The 19,944-nt window shown below is 52.1% G+C and overlaps 1 protein-coding gene across 1 annotated transcript in view; it reads right to left on the bottom strand.

Annotated features, from left to right (window-relative positions):
- Window positions 1-19,944, bottom strand: part of CSMD2 (CUB and Sushi multiple domains 2) — a 641,557-nt gene that overhangs the window by 274,391 nt on the left and 347,222 nt on the right. Inside the window, exons 13-14 of the mRNA XM_024765304.1 lie at window positions 12,227-12,330; window positions 8,880-8,992 (exon numbers count right to left, since the gene is read on the bottom strand). Coding sequence (XP_024621072.1) covers window positions 8,880-8,992; window positions 12,227-12,330 — 217 coding nt within the window. The remainder of the gene's footprint in view (window positions 1-8,879; window positions 8,993-12,226; window positions 12,331-19,944) is intronic.

The raw sequence follows: 19,944 nt of genomic DNA, 5'->3' as shown, positions 1-19,944 counted from the left end.
CCGGTCTCGGGCTGGGGCTGGGGGAGGCAAGAGGCTTCATGGAGGCTGTCCAGGCAGACACAGGAATCAGCCTGGGTTCTGCCCTCCCCTCCCCGTCACGGCCCTCGCTAACCACCTCCTGGCGGTTCCTCCTCCGGGACATCCCTGCACCCTCTGCTCTCCATTCTTCCCCTCACCGCCCAAGTCCACCCGTCTCAATTCCTCACCTGGGCATGGCGTTAGGCAAGAGCCGTTCCCCTGCCCCTTCCCTCTACTCTGTCATATTCTGCAAAGCAGCACGAGATCACTCGGGAACAAACATCTGATCATTAGTGTGCCCTGCTCGTTGATTCTTCCATGGCTTCCCTAAAATCCACAGATGAAAACCCCAACTCCTTGGCGTGGCAGGACCTTTGCCTGCCCCCTCCCGCCCCAGCCTCCTATTTGTCCATGTCCGACCTTGAGGTTCACCACAAAACAGAGCCACGGGCAGGGGGCAAAATAGCGCGAAGGTGAGGACTCTGAGCAAGTCCCAGATCTGTATCCTGGCTCTGACACTAAGTAGTAGACCTTGGGTACCTTTCATATCCTCTCTGAGTCTTAGTTTTGTCACTTGTAATACAGAAATGGTAACAAGAACAGCAACCTTGCAGGGTTGTTTTCAGGATTAAATGAGTTTATGTATATAAGACAACTGTCGAAATGTCCAGCACGTGGCACGTAACCAGGAACCAGGAGGTGTTTCCTCAAGGTCATTATTGGCCCATTGTTGGCAGAGCCCAGCCAGCTCTCACGTGGCTCTAACTTGGTACCTGCTGTCCTTTCTTCCTAATAAACACCCTCCTCCACTTGTCAACTAGACAAAGAATCATCTCTCAGTGTCAGCTCAAGTGCTTCCTTGGGGCTGTACCCTTGAGTCGCCCAGGCAGCCTTAGGAGCTCTCTCTCTCTCTCTTTCACTCCCAGCCCCTTTGGACAATTATTTATTTATTTCTTTTAATTCTGGAGAACAGTTAGAAGTTCAATGTGGCAGGATGTGATGATGAAAGGAGATGAGGCTGGAGAGATGGTCTGGGAGACCGTGAAGAGCCGGGATCAGCTCCTTACAGACGGGGGTCCCACCCCTACTGCTCTTTGTACCTCCAGAACCAAGCGCAGTGCCTTATGGGCATTCTGAGCCCTCCAGACCAATTGTTCAACCAGCACAGACTCCTAATGAGTGACCAGGACATCTTCGGTGCGTTAAGACGACCTCTGGGCATGCCCAGATCTCATGGATTTCCTGGGAACCACATCCCACTGTACGTTTCTACTGATGATGGGAAGGGCACAAGCAGGCAGGAGACAGAGGGCAGCTGTACGTGTATCTCTGGGAACCTGTCCATCGTTCTCTGCACACAATTTTCATGAATGGGATGGAGATGTGGGTGGAGGAAGTGGGTGACATTCGTCCCTCCCATCTCTTTCCTCCCTCCCGTCCCTTTCCTCCACCACACTGTCATGGGTGTGTCACAGAGTGAAGGAGGTTGGGAAACAGGGGTGAATATGGTGAATATGGGGTGAAGACAGACATGTAGAACATCCAGGTTTCCCCCAGGCTGTCTGTATCAGCTCCAAACTGGAGCTTGCCGTTTGCAAAAGCCCATGTATTTAAAGAGTATATGTCATTGACAGATGACTTCCTGCCAAATTTTAAAGGTGCAGCATCCTTCACTGCTTAGCACCCCTGGCCTTCCGGGGGGCCAAGAAAGACTCGTGTGTAGCGTGGGTCCAGCTGCTGCCTGTATCTAGCAAACCTCTAGGTCTCAGTGCCTGAGGAAGCTTTAAGGGTATCATGGAGACTCAGTGAACATCTTAGGAATATGCCTGGTGTCATTCCTGGTTGAAGTTGGAAAGTTTGGGCCTCTGAGCTTATGGGGATAAAGTAAGAAGAGACAGAGGTCCTGAAAATTTCAGACTGGAGGCTGCAAATGGCCATGTGCTTAACGCTCTGATTGGAGGAAAGGCAGGGTCCAAAAAGGAGCAGAGTCAGGATGCTGGGCTGCTGCCCTTGGTCTCCTTTCAAGCTCAGCTCTAACACCATCTGTTTCAGGAGGCCTCCTGGTGCCACCACCAGAGTTCAGCTCTGGAGAAGGGGATGCAGGCACCGCCTGCAGAAGGCTAGACTTGGTCATCTTCCCCCTACTTGCTCTCAAACTTTATTCTGTGGAAGTTTTAGCTTCAACCCTAGGCAACCCTAGGGGATCAGGCTTTCTAAGTCAACCTGTTCTCTCTGGGATGTTGGCCAACTCCTTTCCATCTTATAAACGAGTCTTAGCTTCAGACACCAGCTCCTCCAGGGAGCCTTCCCTGATGCCCTCAAGTAAGGTTAACTGCCCCTCCTTGATATTTCCCCATTTTCTCATACTTCCTGGACTCTAATGAAGACAGACTAAGACCTGGGTGAAGGCACAGATTGTCTTGTTATCCTTGTATCCCCTTGTGGTCTAAGCAGTGTCTGTAACACATAATAGGGGCCTAGATGATGTTGAATACACAGGTGACCTCATTTCCAACACGAGTCCCCTGGACTACTGGGCATCCTTTCTGCATGATCTCTACTGCCTTGCTTCTCCATATCTCCAGGGTGAGGGTCCCAGCTCCTTCCTCCCTTAGGCCGGCCTCCGAGATTTAGCATTAGGCTGCCAGATTCCAGGCTCCAAGTCAGGAAGTGGAGAGACTCCGAGATTGATGCTAAAACTTGTTAGCAAGTTGTATGTAATTTTATAATGTTTCTGGTAAGTGCTAATTGCCTGTTCCTTAAATATTTCTTATTCTGCTGGGAAGCAGAGCAATTGCAAATATGAATGCTTTCCTACAGCTGGCTGCCCTCATGGAGGGGGCCTGAGTTTCTAGGTGCCAAAGACTCAGATATTGACAGAGTTGGAGGCCCCTCCCCCACCCTGACCTGGGATTGTGACAAGCATAATGAGAAGTATTTCTGGGAAATAAATCCCTCAACTTTTCCCACCCAGGACCTCAAACTTTTAATGGGCAGGGGGTGGGGGGCAGGGGGTCGGTGATGATACTGCAGTGTCACCTGCCTGCCCTAAGGAAGGTTTTCTCTACCTGAACAGGGGCAGATGGGGTATTGATGCTGATGGGGTCAGGTATGCCTGGGGGTTTCTGCCTTCAAATGCCTCATGCCACCTGTGGAACACATGCATCCCGGCCACCCTCCCATCCCTGAGCCAAGATGTCTGTCCTGCATGGAATTCCCCAGGAGCTGGGCTAAAAGAAGGGCTAAGATGGGGGTGGAGATAATTCTGAAGCTTTGGGTTAGAAGAGCTGCAGGACTAGGGAAGCAGGGGAGGGGATCAGGCTTTTAAACTGAGTGTGCCATGCCCCACGCTGGAGGCTTCACTGCACGGAATCCTCGCAAGACTCCTGTGAGATGAATGTTTATCAGTCCTTCTTCACAGATGAGAAAACTCAGGCTCAGGGATGTGGAGGGATTGGCTGAAGATCACACACAGAGCCAATGGCAGAACTCGATTATAAAGTGGGTTTGTCTGACCCCAGAGTCTATGGTGACAGTGAAGAATGTGGGCTCTTGGCACCTGAGTGCCGGGAGGTGGTAAAGTGGGACAAAAGGGGATTAAGAGGATGTAGAGGAAGGGTGCCCGATTGTGCCAGGCACTGGGCTACACCCTGTAGGACCAGATAGATCAATAAACTGTAATCTGCCTAGAATGGGTTCATAGGAGCCAGAATTTGGCTTGGAATTATCATCATTGGGGGCCTTGGATGCCACACGAATGACTGTGCTTTATCCTGAAAGCAGTGAGAAGCTGTCATTAAAGTTTTGTGTTTTTTTTTAAGTAGCAGGGAACTGTGCCAGATTTGGATTCTAGGAAGATCACTGAGCGGCAAGAGGCAGATGGGTGGGGCTGGGGGAGGGGCCTGGAGTCAGGGATGCTGGGTAGGAGGACTGTGTCGTAATCAGGTGAGAGGTGACGAGGGCCTAGCCACGTCAATGACAGAGGAGCTGGGGCGCCGCAGAGGGAGAACTGGCAGAATCTGGGGACTGAGTCAGAGGTGGGAGAGGGAGGAGGAAGTGGAGATGAGGCTGAGTGATGGTGGTGCTGTTCACTGGGATGGGGACATGGGAGCAGGGGGTGTGGGGGTGGAGATGGAGAGCTTGGTTTGGGATGGTGTTAATGCACTGAACGTTTGTGTCTCCCCCAGATTCAGATGTTGAAGTCCTAATCCCCAGTGTGGCTATATTTGGAGATGGGGCCTCTAAGGAAGTAATAAAGGTTAAACAAAGTCCTAGGGTGGGGCCCTGATCTGATAGGATTAGTGTCCTTATAAGAACAGACAACGCACTCGCACTCTTCTTCTCCCTCCATGTGCACACACCAAGAAAAGGTCACGTGAGGACACAGTGAGAGGACAGCCATCTGCAAGCCAGAAGGACATCTGGCAGCCATCTGAAGCCAGTCCGGACCAGAAACCAAATCAGCCAGAACCCTCATCTTGAATTTCTAACCTTCAGAATCGTGAGAAAATAAATTCCTGTTATTCAGGCATCCCAGTCTACGGTATTTTGTTATGGCAGCCAGAATAGGCCTAAGACAGACGGGGTGGGCTTGAGATGTCTGAGGGGGAAGCTATGTAAGATGTGTCACAGCTAGACATGCAAGTGGGGAGTAGATCTGAAAGTCACCAGGGTTCAGGCTGAGGTTGAAGTCATGGGAGTAGATGTGATCAACGGTGGAAGGTTCTAGAAAAAGAGGATGAAAGCTGAGAGCCTGAGAAGTGCGTGAGCTGAGGGGGCAGTGGGGAGCCATGCAAGAGCTTAGGGGGAGTAGCTAGGAGGGTGGATGGGACCTAGAAGGCTGCAGGAAGAGAAGCCCAGAGCAGATGGGAAAGGGCACAGTCATATCGGGGCCTCAGGGAACTCGACCACCCACTTCTTCCACAGAAGAGGGTATCTCGCAATGAAGGTGTGAGACCCATGGGTGTCACCCTCAAACATAGGTCAAAGGTGGAAGGACAAGAAGGGAAAGGCAGGCCCGTCCTGACATTTAACCCTTCCCAGGCTCTTCTTCCTGCTGAACAAAGTGCTAACTCCTTACAAGGCCTTGAGGCCCTTGGTGATCAGGGTCTGTCTTCTGCCACGTCTGCCTTCACACTTTACACAGTGGCCACCATGAAACACCTCCTTTCCCAGCCAGTCTGGGGAGTGAGGGTGAGGCAGGGGCCCAGGACTGGGGCTATCAGAGCAACCACGGGCCACCTGGGGGACAGGCACGGAGCCACGTGGCCCGCAGAGGAGGGCACAGCCCAGAGTGGAGGGCAGTGGTCATCACGGAACTTTCTCAGCTCCCAGGGGACAGCACCTCTGTGCCAGGCACGGTGCCAAGAGCCTTCGTGATCTCATTTCATAACACTGCACAGCGATGCCATATAGTCGGCATTATTACCTCCATTTTATGAGTGGGGAAGCTGAAGTTCAGAGAGACCGTATAACTTGCCTAAGGTCACACAGCTGGGGCCAAGCTGGGATTCACCAGCTCTGGTCCAATTCCAGAGTCTGTTCTATCTTCACAGAAGCTGCTGCCTCTATGCACAGAACCCGTGTAGCCCCTGTGGGTTAGTGAGGGGTCTAAACGTCCAGACTCTCTTCTCTCTTCCTATTTTGTCACGGTTCCGAGGAGAAGTCCGGCCCACACCTAGTCTGTGACCAGCAGTCACACAGCGTACGTTTTTAGGCCAAGTCTATGTTGTCTTCTATTGTCGCCACAGTACCTAGCCTCGTTCTGGTCACATAACGGGAGCTTAATCAATACTGGCTGAGTGAAATGGCCAACCTAATCCCAATCTCTAGTAACAAGGAACCCAGGCTCATGACTTATTTGACTGGGCTCATGGCCCACTTGACTGGGGCAAAGCTTCGGCTTCTATAAAGATTTGATAAGGAATTGAAATTCTGTAACTTTGGGAGGCTCCCAGTATAAGAGAAAATCATGGGCCTTCAAGCTACAGAGACCCAGCGTCGAATCTTGACTCTGCCAGGTCCCACATTTCTGTGTGGCCCTGGGCAGGTCACTTACCCTCTGAGGCTCTGATTCCTCTTCTACAGAAGAGCAGCCATCATCACATAGCTGTGAGCACTGCATGAGATGAAGCGGTACTATTCAAACTCGTGCTTAGCTACAAATCCCCTCTTAGAAGAAGGTTTACAGGAGGAGATGGAGGCAGGGTCAGAGGGCTCCCTGCTGGGCATCCCCTATCCCACCACCTTGGTGGTCACCGAGGGTAGCCCAGGTCTTTGTGTGACAGTTTGAAAACCCTGAGACAATGAGCACACAGCTTCTGGCACATAATAGGCTCTCAACAAACGATATGTCCCTTTCTTTTCCAATGAAATCACACCAAACAAGCCTAATTCCTCTTTCCCACAGAACAGCCCTTCAAATATTTGGACACAGCTCTCAAGTCTCCCCTGAGTCCACTTTCCCCCGAATAAACATTCAGGGGGCTGTTAACCTTGCTCATTGGGCTTGACTTTAAGTCCTCTCCTTATCCATCTCAAGCTGAGGTCCCCACGTCTATGCCCAGCTCTCTGATGTCTGATCGGAATAGAATAGAGCAACACTCACTCCCTGGGATAAATTCTAGTAGCTAATATTTTTGAAACTTCACACAGGACTTGATATTTATTCCCACTTCATCTTCTCCTGGTAACCGAGCCACTTACTCCACTCCATCCAGATCTTTCTTTCTGCACGCTGTTTGCTGACTGCTGTACCATCATCCCTCTCAAGCTCATGTGACTTTTGTCTTATCCAGGCCATGAATAAGATATGGAAAGATTAGGGAATGTGGATGGCACAGAATCATTCCTCCCCACTTCTGGAAACATTCACTGCTGAACATCCGTAGAAGTTCTGAAATGGGGAAACCTTAGAAACCTTTTGAGTCTAAACCCATTCCCATTTCCAGAGTAGTGAGAGCCAGGGCTTGGGCCTGAATCAAGGTCTCCTGATTTCTCGTCTGGGGCTCTTTCCATTGCCTCCCAGCTGCGTATATATAAGGATGTGCCAGAAGAGCCCATTCATTTAACTACCTGTGTACTCACTCACTACTCACTAATCACCTTGTAATTTGCAACATTTTAATTTTCACTTTCTTTATCTAAACTTAATCTTCACAGAAGCCCTGTGCCCGGTGTATTGTTATGTCCATTTCACAGATGAAGAAACAGAGCCCCAGACAGGCTCCCTGACTCACCATGGAGCTGGAAAGTGACAGAACCAGGATTTGAACTCAGCACGTTGTCACCCAATAGGTGTTCTCTGTCTGCTGTCCTGTCTCACTTAGATGCATGTTTCCTACTCTTCGAACAGTACATCCATCATCCTTACCCCAGTGGGCATATCATGGTTGGACAGTGTTCCTGCAGGAAATAAGGGCTAGCCTCCCGTTATGAGTTGAATCGTATTCTCCAAAAAGATGTGCTGAATCCTCACCCCTGGTCCCTGTGCATGTGACCTTATTTGGAAATAGGATCCTTGCAGACGAACTCAAGTTAAGATGGTGAGCCCTTAATCCAACATGACTGGTGTCCTATGAGAAGAGGAGAGAGACACACGGGGACGTGTGACCACAGAGGCAGAGATGAGAATGAAGCAGCTATAAGCTAAGGATTGCTGGCCACCAGCAGGAGCTAGAAAGAAGCAAGGAAGGAGTCTATCCAGAGTCTCAGAGGGAGCGTGGCCCTCCTGACACCTTGAGTTCAGACTTCTAGCCTCCAAAACTGTGAGAGAATAAACTTCTGTTGTTGAAGCCATCCAGTTTGTGGTGCTTTGTTAGGGCAGCCCTAGGACACTAATACATGTCCTGTGTACCCAGTTTGGTGACAGAATCCAGGTCCTGGTACAGGAAGAGCCTTTGGTCCACTGGGGGTGTGAGTCACACTGAGCAGAGTGAGAGTCCTTTGGACCCTAAATAGTCCCGTGTAGAATGATCACATCTCCGAATGGGGTGGAGAAGGATGCTTTCCCTCCCCCTCCACTGCCTCCTGTCTCTCCAGTCATTTTAAAGACTTAAAGCTCCCTTTCTCGATAAAGCTTTTCCCGACGCCCCAGAAAGGACGGCTGCCCCTTCTCTGTGCTCCCATTGGTTCTGTTTGCTGCAATTATCTTGCTTTAATAAGAGCTCGTTTGTTTTCTCCTCTGTCTTACCATGATAGCGCAGGCCCCTTGCAGCAAGGGCCTAGATCTGATGCATCTGTTCCCGCAGTGCTGGTCTAGGGGCGGATACCTAACACGGCCTTCACAAATGCTCGGGGGATGGTCTCTGCTCCACCTTCTGTGGGGATCTGCCCTAGCCGTCATCAGGAGGCTTGGCAGTGCATGGAGGGGTGATGGTAAAGGTATCTCTTGGACCCCAGACTTTGCCGTTCCCTTAATGCCTGTTCCCACCAAGAGATGCAGGTCACCCGCGTCTGTACCCTCCTCAGGTCACCAACGGTGTGTGTCTGTCCCTAGCCCTGTGCACATAGTCACTCATCACTATGACACCCAAAGAGGGTAGCTTGGGAAGCTACTGTCTCCAGTCTAAAGATTTTATAAAATAAGCAAGGCTCAGAAAGTTTATGGGGCTTTTCAAAGGTCTACATAAGCCAGGTATGAACCCAGGATGGAACTGATGTGTGTGACTGATCCCAGGTAATCCTCAAAACAGCCCAGGAGACCCACTGGACAAAGAAGGAGGCTGGGACTCAGAGAAGTTGAATAACATGCCTAAGGAGAGGAAGCTAGTGCAGGGCGGAGCCGGGATTCGAACCCAGGGCTTGTTGACTCCAAACCACACCCCAAGCATCTGACTCATTGGCTCCCCAACAGCAGTTACCTTCGTAAGAAGCCTTGAAGCCCAGGGAGCTGCCACTGCTGTCGGTCTGGAAGAGGAGCCACATTTGATGGTTGGTGCTGACAATGAGATCTGGGACCGACGTACCTGTCAGGCTGTCAGGAGAGAGAGATTCAGAGGCGTGCACCCCACTGTGGCACCCCAAGAGGATGACGGTGTGACTGATGACATCTAAAGGAATATCTAGGTGCCAGGCCCACTCGGGCAGGTACTGAGCCCCACAGTGTTTCTGGCACTGAGCCCGGCAGCACGTGCTCACGTGCTGGGAGACTCAGGACCACTTCCCCTCCGGCCACAGGCAGAGCTTGCATCTCAGCCACGACTCCCCTGCCCAGACTCCAGGGCTTGGAAGAGAGGTCTGTGTCCTCACTTGCACAGGGGAGGGATGGCTGGAGCCAGATCTAATCAAGGGGGTGTCTACACCCCTGCAACCTCCTGTCTTTCGTGTGAACTGTATTGCAGAAAAGACACAGACAGAAACCCATTTCCCCAGTCGGAACCCAGCCAGTCCTTTCAATGAGGCACCTCTTTCCACTCCAGCATGAGAAGTGAGGCTTAAAGCGCAGCCCCAACCCTGGGCAACGCTCTTTCTGAAGAAGAGAGTTTAGGCATGGAGAGGATTCTGATTCAACTCACATTTACCAGGCACCTACCCAAGTCAGACCATGTCCCTTTCATGATCTTATTTAATGTCCCCAGTAGCCCAGTGAGGTAGAGGTTGTGTTATCCCCACTGTACAGATGAGAAGACAGAGGTGCAAAATGGGCAGTGGCTTTCCCAAGGTCAGCCTGCTGGAGTGGCAGAGTCAGAGTCCACGGCACAGCCTGGGGCTCCTAGAAGAAACCTGGCTTCCTTTTTCTGCTGGGACCAGACAAACTGTCAGCACAGATGGGGTGTGGGGGGTTATGAGGGGGTGGTGGGATTAACGGACCCTAATCTCTGCTCTACCCTGGGGTCTCAAAGCTTGAGGAGGGCTGTTGAGTTGGCTGCAGAGAGGGGATCGGTACTCTGTGAGCACCGTGCCGGTGGAGTGGGGAGAGACCACCTGGGATACGGCAGCCTGGTGCGTGTGACATCCCTGGGCTGGGGGCTCTGACATTCTGTGATGAGTAAGGATGGATTCCAGGGTGGTGGTGAGCAAGGGTGAAGACCAAGGCCTCTGCTCTTCCTCTGTGTGACCCAATTATGACAACTAAGGAACCCAAGGATTCTGCATGTGTTTCCCTGAAGTTTTGAAATTGATGTCGGCCTAAAGAGATCTGAGGGGGGTGGGAGAGCCCCTGGGCCGCTACAGAACTTGTTGGGATCTCACTCAAACTAGACTGGTCCAGAGACCTGGGTACAAGCCCTGGATCTGCCATTCATTTGCTGTGAGACCTTGAGCAAATGGTCGAGCCTCTCTGAGCTTTTTCACTCCATATAAATGAGGGGTTGAAATGTATGATCCCCCAGAGTCTTTTCAGCTCTGCTGTTCTGCGGTTCTCTCTATGACAGAGCACCATGGGGTCATGGGGGAGACAGAGTGGGATCCTGGCCTCTTGGACACATCGAGCTGATGTACCACACAGGTCAGCATGCCAGGGCAGGTGAGTGATGGGGATGCACAGAGAGGAAGGGAGGGGTTGAGTATGATGGGTAATTCATGTGTCAACCTGATTGGGCCACGAAGTGCCCTGATGTCTGACCGAGCATAATTCTGGGTGTTTCTGTGAGGGTGTTTCTGGATGAGATTAACATTTAAATTGGAAGACTGAGTAAAACAGATTGCCCTCCCCAATGAGGGTGGGTCTCATCCAATCAGTTGAAGGACTGAATAGAACAAAAAGGCTGACTCTCTCCCAAGTAAAAGAGAGTTCTTCCTGCCTGCCTGACTTCCAGCTAGGGCAGTGCTTTTTTCCCACCCTGAACTTGAACTGAACATCAGCTCTTTCTGGGTCTTGAGCCTGCTGGCCTTTGCTCTAGAACTACATCATCAGCTCTCCTGGATCCCCAGCTTGCTGACTCAGCCTGTGGATCTTGGGACTTGTCAGTCCCCATTACCACACAAAATGATTCCTTATCATAAATCCCTTTTTTTATATACACATCCTATTGGTTGTTTCTTTGGAGAACCCTGATTAATACCGTGGAGAGAAGGCAGCAGGGAGGATGCCCTTCAGGCCGACATTCCACTCCTTTCTCTTGAGAGATCCCAAGTCCCAGCCATGTCACCTGACATGGTAGGGAATGTTATTCAACTGCCCTAATAGCATATTCCAGGTAGATGTGAGGAAGGTATGAGAAGCACTCAGAACAGAACAGTTCCTGGACAAGCCAGCTATTACAGAATGGCCATTTTTTTAGCATTAAGACCAGAGGGTGTTAGTGTGGTTGGGAGGGGGTGTGGCATGGGATGCTGTCCTTGATGGAAATCAAAAGACATGAATTCAAGTGCTGGCTCTGCCACCAACCATCTTTGTACCCTTTGGGCCTCAGTTTTCCCACCTGTTAAATGGGTATAATAGCACCTTCCTCACAGGGCTGCTGTGGGAATTAAATGAGATAACTGATGTGAAAGTTCCCATCACAGTGCCTGGGCACACAGTAGGTGCCCCACATATGTGAAATCTCCCCTCCTTCTTGGCAGGGGAGGCGGATGAGGTCAGGACTGTCTACCTCTCTAACGCTGGGCCACACACCCTGAACAGAAGCATTCTTCTGCTTTTGTGTCAGGCTGATCATGGTGGGTGAAGGAGGAGCCAAATGGCCCCCAGGAGCTGAGACCCAGTGTAATGGAGCCCAGGACAGCCCGACAGCATCCTCTCCCGTGACTAGATCATGTCAAACCAGCCCTTCTGGCCTCAGAAAATGTGGTGCCCATTCCCTGAAACCATCCTTTTCCCAGACAGTTATGAGCATGGAGGGAAATGAGCAAAACACTTCCATTGTCTCTGTCTGAAGTTAGACCACCACACATGTACGTGGCCTTGAGGAAAAACTCCTGGGGGCAGAAGCAGGGTCTGCACAGACGCAGGCAGTCCAGTGGAATGCTCCAGGCGCACGCAGCAAACCTCTACTCCCCCTGCTCTCTGAGAGGCTGTTCCTTCTGTACACTTTCCCTGTGACTTCCTAGCGAGCCTCTGGCCCAGTGCTCTGTTTTCCTCGGTAGGAGCAGAGGGAGACGGAAGGATTGTGGCTGCGACAGTGCTGCAGGACACCTTTCCTTGTCACAGCATGGTGGCGGGGGGTAGGGTCAGGGGGACCAAGCAGGACTCGACAAGCCCATCCCCCGCCCCCAGCCAAGGTACCCGAGCTCCTGCCCTGCCCACCACGTGCTTCGATTCACTCACATGTAGAGAACCGTCTTCTGGTCTCCGTCCTGACCGCCGTCCCCGACCGTCAGGGTGTCGTAACCCCTCTCCAGGTCAAACTCCTCGAAGGCCAGCTTGATCACCTAGGGAGGGAGCAGGGGTTAGGGAGAGGGCAGGGGCTGCCGGGAGACACTCCTACGGCCTTGAAGACAGCAAGGATCTTCACGTCGCCATGCCCAGAGCGCCCGCGACACCACCTCACACAGCCCTCAATCCAAACTGAGTGTTTCCATGCCACCTTTTCGAGTGTCAGCTTTTTCTCTCTAGGGCCATACAGTCTCTGGGGTCCCCTGACGTTTTCCAAAGACGATCATGGTACATCTGGCCAATTCTGGAGGCTGTCATGGCAACACCAGGCACATCTGGCCAGCTGTGAGAGGATAAGACTCTTCCTTCATGCTTTAATGCACAGAAATCCTCGCGGAACTGGAGGCAGATTTTCAGGCCACATGTGGACTCTGAGGTATGCGGTCCTCAGGGACCTGCAGACACTTCCCTCAGCCTCTCCTCTGCCTGCTTTTCTCCATCCACTTTGTTTGTTTATTTGTCGAATAAATGAATGTTCCAGGAAAGGGCTTTCGACAAGATTCTTTTATCTTGTTTTTGCCCTGCCTGCTGCAAATATTCACTAAGCATTCACACCACGTGCCAGCCTAGGAGGTAGGGTTTCAATGGTGAGCATGGCACCGGTCCCTGCCCTGGGTGAGCGGGGAGACAGAACAGTAAACTGATAACCAGAACCCCAGGTGACAGACGCTAGCTAGGGGTCTAGTGCACAAGGCCCGAGCTGTGGCAGACATGGAACATTCTGGAGTGGTCAGTGTCTAGCAATGCAGATCCACAAACTGAGCATAGCCGTCAGCTGACTCATTCTGGGGGACAATGTGGTTGGGCCTTCTGTGCAAGGTGGTGGCTCCAGGAGGTCCAGAACTTGAGACATCTGCCTGGAGCGAGGTCCAAAGGGCCTCATAGCCTCCCCTGCCCCGAAGAGCTGGGCTTTATCCTGAGGGAGGAGCAGCAGGAGAGTTTTAAACAGTGGGTGACGGGGACAGTTAGGTGTTGGAGAAGAACATGGGTCTGGCTGCTCGTGTGGAAACTGACAAGGCAGGAGAGAGGCCAGAGCCGGCGGGGCTGATTGGAGACTTCAGTGGCAGTTAGGTGAGCGATGCAAGAGGGCCACACAGTGGAGACGCCAAGAGAGAGACGGTCCTGCAGTCTTTAGGGCTTTGTGACTGGATGGATGTGGGGACTGAGGGAGAGAGGGAGTCTGGGAAGACCTGCAGCTTCCCGGCTTGGGCAATTGGGTGGTGGGTGACAGTGCCGTTCGTGAAGACAGAACACACAGAGTCCCCTCCCCTAACATCTCGTCTGGGCCTCTTTTTGCCTGTTTCAGGCTGGTTTCAATCTGATAGAGATCTTCAGTCTCCCAGTAGGGAGGCTGCAAGTGCTTCTTTGTTTTCTATTCTGCCACTCAGGGAGTAGAGAATTCCCATGGATAGTTTTTCCTAGTGGTGCAGGCTTCCTCTGTCCAAACCAAACAGCCCAGCAGAGCCTCACCCCAGGGTGCCTTCAGGTGCCTCGGAAGGAAACTGCTGCTGCACTTGTGGCTGAGCCCCGTACCGCCTGTGCAGTGCCCTCGGCCTGGGCACGGGCCTCACGGCGAGAAGCCGTGAGCGTGGACAGACAGGACAGGAAGGACGGGTGCCACTGGCTGGAAGGAGGCTGGAAGAGGCTTCCTGGAGGAAATGAAGCCCAGGCTAAGTTTGGGAGATGGACTGGGGTCCGATAAATGGAGAAGGAAAGGAAAGTGACCCAGGCAGAGGGAGAAGCAGGTGCTGGGGCAGAGCGGTGGGGTGAGTCAATCTAGAGTTGTATGGTTGAGAGGGAAGCAGAGGGTGGTGACGCCAGAGAAGTGGGAGGAGCCAGGTTAGGAAGGGCTGTCTGTCATGCTAAGGATTTAGGCTTTGTCCTAAAGACAAGGGGGAATCATGGAAGAGTCGTAAGTGAATGTATGGCATGAGACTTTTGTTTTAGGAGCAATAGCATTGAGGGCTGGTGGAAAACAGACCCATGTCTGGGCTGTGCAACAGTGTGGGTGAGGGAGCTTGTGGGCCCTTAGCAGGCAGCAGTTGGGGCCTATTAGAAAACAGGGGATGGAGGAACTGGGGGTACTGACCTTGGAGAAGAGAGACTCAGGGGCAGAGGCAGGAGCAGCGGTAACCCTGGCTGGCTCCAAGGGCAAACGTGGAGATGACAAGGCAATGAGACCCAACTCTGTGACTGTCAGAACGGTCCCACAATGAAAAGGACTGCATTCAGAGGTAGTGAGCAGCCCATCGCCGGTGGTATGCAAGTAGAGTGAGGAAAGCATTCCTGCTTGGGGCTCTCAGATAGTTTCGACAAAAATACTAGACCCTACTGATAAAAATCCTTGTTGGCTACATAGACACATACTACAGTGAGCAACCTACAGCGAGTGGGGAAGCCTTAGCCCCTCTGGTTTTCCCGCCGCGCAGGCAAGCTCGCCTCCATGTTCCCTGATGACCCATCACCACCATCTGCTCAGGCTGGAATCGCCCTCCCATCTCTTACCCTCCCCAGTCCTGCCCTACAGAACGATGTCGCCTCTCCCAGCCCAGTACGCAAGGAGGGGCCCCCGGCACCTGCTCCCCTCCGCCCTCCCACCACAGGACCTGTGTGGTCTCCCCTCACATTGGCCCATTCACGACCCTGGTTTGCACAGTCCCCTCCCCCGCCCGCAGTTTCCCTAGCAACGTCTCCGCATCCTTGAGCTCTTGTCCAAGTGCTCCCTGATTGCCCTTCCTCGCCTCTCCGTGTCAGGACTTACCTGCTGTACTGCGACTGACCTGTTTACCTGGTCTTCCACTACACCATGAACTTCCTGGAGGGCAGGGGCCAGGTCTCATGGCCTCTGAACCACCAGCACCTGTCGGTGTGCCAGGCACATGCCACGGGCTCAGACAATGCTGAATGGGAGAACGCTTTCCAAACGTTTCCTGACTCCCCAGCATGGACTTATCGCCAGGCTCCTGGACCCCTCACAGGAGCTATCGTCAAGAACAAAGGTCGGCAGACTATTCCTGTAAAGGGCCAGGTGGTAAATATTTGCCCCTGTGCATCCCATATGATGTCTGTTGCAATGACCCGCCTTTGCTGTTGTAGCATGAATGCAGCCACAGCTTCACACACCCATGTAGCCATAATTCATGTACATTGATATGTATACGAATGGCCATGGCTGTGTTCCAATAAAACTTAGTTTACGAAAACAATGAACTGGATTTGGCCCAAAGGTGGTAGTTTGCCGACCTCTGGTCTAGGAGATTCTTTGAGACGCTTAATCCCAGTTTTTGATCTTCCCTTTGATCTTCTCTTGAGAGATTCTGTCACTACAAGAGCTGACACCTATAATGTACTCGACTCTGTTCTGAGCGCTTTACATATATCAACTCATATAAGACTCACAACAGCCACTATGAATACCTCCATTTTACAAATGGGAAAGCCCAGGCACAGAGACATTAGGCGACTCGCCTAAGATCACACAGCTAAGTGGTAGAACTGGGACTCATCAGGCAGCCAGAGGCCAGGCCCTTACCACTGTGCTCGACTGCCTCACAGCATCCCAGGGAGGTCTCCGGTCCACAAGGTAGGGACCACGACTTATGCTCTCAGTCTTCCCTAAGCTCTTTTTCTGTATCCCAGCAGCTCAGCTAACACTTGCTCATAAAATACTCCAAAGCCAGTTGTGCCTTCTGCAGACCGAGGGGCCTGGCCTCTGCAGGGAGTCGGTCCTGCCTGTACATCCTCACCACCGTCACCCCTTCCAGCCAGCCCCCACTCACGAAGCCACCGCCAAAAGACAGAGCACGTGATTACTATGTCTATGATGGGAAAACATTGCTTTGAAGGCCAGAACCAGAGCCATAAAGTGATTCACATCACTGAGTAGAGCACCGTTGACGTGAGCTGCATTTTAGAGTGTCTGACCCTAACATGGGAGCTAATTACACCAGGCATACTTCAACATACAACGTTGAAGCTTTGGGATGGGCCCCCAGTGCACAGTGTACTGGTGCTTTCATTTATTTTTCGCTCTTCTCTTTGGCCTTTCTTTAAAGACAGGATCCTGTAATGGTTCATTAACTAACATGCAGGTGAATCAAGCTGGCAAGGTGTCTTTCTAAGGCAGGAGAGTGGCCGTACATGAAACAGGCATGATTAAGAGGCACGTGTATATACAGCTCAGACCCCCAATTTGCACCCATTAGGTAAATGAATAAACAAACCCTGCACTAGGACATAATTACTGAGCACCTGCCTTGTGCCAAGCACCGAGCTAGCTGCTTCCCACAAGTTATCTCACTCGTCCTACAATCTACAGCAGAACCTAAATGCCAAGTGCACGGTGCAGACAGTGAGTATTGGAGGATGGCAAAGGAGGGAGAGATGAAAGGCGGCCGCATGGAGGAGGTGGTTGTGCAGGGACCTGCAGGATGGAGGAGGGTGTGGGCTCCGTCCCGGAGATGCTCTGAGCAGTGAACAGGGAAACAAGGAGCCAGGAGGGCAGCCGAGGGGTCAGCGGGGAGGGGAAAGCAGCATGGCTGAGTCTGCATTTTGTCTGGCAGGCCAGAGCAAGCAGTCTGGATTTGAGGGTGAAGATGGTGGGGAAGCTATAACTCGGCATGGAGGGAGGGCTGGAGGCAGAGAGACCTGCCAGGAGGCTGGTCCAGGGCCCAGCAGTGGGACGAGGGCTGAGTCTGTGTTCATTGCAGAGAACGGGTGGGGGAGGAAATCCTGGAGGCTGTACCCCTCAGCACACAGCTGCCTTTCCGGAGAATTGTGGGCAACGGGAGTGGGGCCCTGGAGGGTGCCCACCCTGGGCCCAGAGGACATTCCTTGCTTCCTGAGCACCGTCCAGGACCAGCCGAAGGACAGGGATCCCAGTCCTGCCAGCCTGTGCCCAAGGTCTCAGTGAGGCCCAGAGGATCTGACAGCTCTCAGGCATATTTTGGGAAGCTGGAGTCCCAAGAGATCTAGACTGAGATTGTTTTGTCCAGTGACTGCATTTCTATAACTGCCTCCTAGCTGGGCTCTGGCCTCTGCTGCCCATCCTTCACTCTGTACCAAAAACTCTGTGCCCCACGACCCCTTAGAGCTGGGGTTGGATAACTATGGTTCTTGGGCCAAATCAGGCCCGTGGCCTATTTTTGTTTGGCCCCTTGAGTTAAGAAGTGTTCTTACTTTTTTAGAGGGTTAAAAAATACACAAACCACTACAAAGAAGAATGTGCAACAAAACCCTCACATGGTCCTCAAAGCTTAAAATATTTATGGTCTGGCTCTTTACACAAAGTTTGCTGACCTCTGGCCTAGAGCAATGGTTTTCAAATTGAGTTCCCAGGCACCCCGGGGTTCTACAAAGGTACTAAGGGGGCACAAACAAAGGTGGGAAAAGAGGCAGAGTGGGCAGGGCCTTGCTCCAACCAAAGCAGTTCCTTTTGATCTAGTTCATGATTGGGACTCTGTGACAGACATAGTGGTTCACTCAATGTTCCTCCCACCATTTATGCATCTTAATAGAACGCTGGCTTTGCTTGGAGTGTGGCAATATACGTGGGTAACCTCAGAGCTAAGGATAGTGAAGTGACAGGATTCTGGGCAATGAGACATGAGCTGAGGAGTCCTCGGGGCATTTTCCCACCTTTCTCCTTGCTTTCCTGGAATACAAATGTGAGGACAGAGGTGAAGCAGCCTTCTTGTGATCATGAGGACAAGAGCCACAAGCAAAGCATGGCAGAGGTGCTCAAGACACTGAGAAAACTACTAAACCAGTCCTGGAGTCTTCACTTCTGGACCTCTGGGTTATGGAGAAAATAATCAGTGTTTCGTTTAAGCTTCTGTGGAGGAGTTTTCTGCAACTCACAGCCAATCAGAACCTAATGACTATGGGTTCTGAAGAAAGGCTTTCATCACCACAGAAAAGTTTATCAACTCTTGAGCCTCAGGAGAAAGTTCTGCTTCTTGGCACGGAAACCCTAGGCTTTCCATGGCCTGCCCCTGCCCCTTCCCAGTGAGTCAGAGCTCCCTCCACAACCCTCGGCTCCAGGCCTGCTTCCCTATTCCTCCTCAGAGCACTTCTCTGAGCTCCTGAGGGCTGACCTTGGCTTCCCCTAACCCCTCCTGCCTCAGGATACTAAGGCTTCGAACAGCCTATTAGCTCCATGAAAGGAAGGGAACTCCCTTTCCCTGGGCACGGCCTGCATGGTGACTCCTGCCTGGGTCTTGCTGAGGGCCCAGGGCACGGCTGGAGAACTGGCTCTTGGGGTGGGGCGGAGGGGAGTCTGGTGGAAGGGCTGCTCTGAACCCTCAGGAGCTCAAGCAGAGAGGCCTCCAGCACCTTTTTGTTTGTTTGTTTGTTTGTTTTGTTTTTTGTTTTGTTTTATGCGGGCCTCTCACTGTTGTGGCCTCTCCCGTTGCGGAGCACAGGCTCCGGACGCGCAGGCTCAGTGGCCATGGCTCACGGGCCCAGCTGCTCCGCGGCATGTGGGATCTTCCTGGACCGGGGCACGAACCCGTGTCCCCTGCATCGGCAGGTGGACTCTCAACCACTGCGCCACCAGGGAAGCCCCAGCCCCTTTAAGGAAGGTTTTCGAGGAGGTTGGGAAAGAAAGCCCAGGGGCAGAGACTGAGAACTTTCAGAGGTTCTAGAACTTTGGTCACTACCTCAGGTTTAACTTTGCTGGCTCTGAGAGTAGTAAGCCCTTCATCCATTCATTCACTCATTGGTTGATGGATTCATTCATTCAGTTATTCACTCAAGAGTCAATACGTCCTTGCCAGGTGCTGGGCTTTGGAGAGGCAATAGAGGAAGACAAACATGGCCAACGCCCTGAGACCTCACAGTCTAGAAGGGGAGACACACGGGTATATGTGAAACACAGCGCAGTGTGATGAGGGCTGAAATCAGAGGAACACGGGGATGGGGCAAATGCGAGGGGCACAAAATCCCGGCTGGAGGAGGGAGCAGGCTTTGTCTTCACGAAGAGAGGAGGGTGTGTGGGAACAGGCCACGGCCAGCTCTAGGGGAAGAGGAATGCCAAAATACACCGGGAGCTGAAAACAACTGTAAAAAGGAAAGGGATCAGGGTCAGGACTGGAGGAGGCCGTGGAAGGGTCCCTCTAGAGCCGCCCAGTCGTGAGGAATGAGCTGTGGGGGAATTTAAGGAAAACCTTTCTCATCACCAGTCAGCATCTGCGCGGGGCGCAGCACAGAGAGTGTAAGAGTGAATGTTTGCTCAATGCATAAGTGAGTGAACAAAAGGGCCAACACATGGGTTCCTGACATTTGCACGAGAGAGTCATTGCTGACTGGACGGTTATTTCTCTGTTCTTCAGATCTACAAAGGGAAGAGTGACACTGATAATCCCCAAGGAGTGAATAATCAAAACGCTGTTATCTTTGGCTTTGAAGTTCATAAAATGCGCTTTCCTCGCCCTCTCCCTTCCAGGCCCCCTCCTTCTTTGCATCCTCATCCCTCTCCCTCCTGTATCTCTCTCTCCTGCCTGCCTTTTACTTCTTTTCCAGCACAGGTGGATTAACTGTCTTGATCAAATCCAGCGAAGATCATATGCAAATTGACTCCTATGTCTTGAGTTCATACTGAGAAGCTGTGA

This window comes from Neophocaena asiaeorientalis, unplaced genomic scaffold (assembly GCF_003031525.2).
Source record: "Neophocaena asiaeorientalis asiaeorientalis breed wild unplaced genomic scaffold, Neophocaena_asiaeorientalis_V1.1 scaffold409, whole genome shotgun sequence".
NCBI classification, from domain to species: Eukaryota; Metazoa; Chordata; class Mammalia; order Artiodactyla; family Phocoenidae; genus Neophocaena; species Neophocaena asiaeorientalis.
Note: the sequence above shows the minus strand (reverse complement) of the source record. Positions and strands in the feature narration are given on the sequence as shown.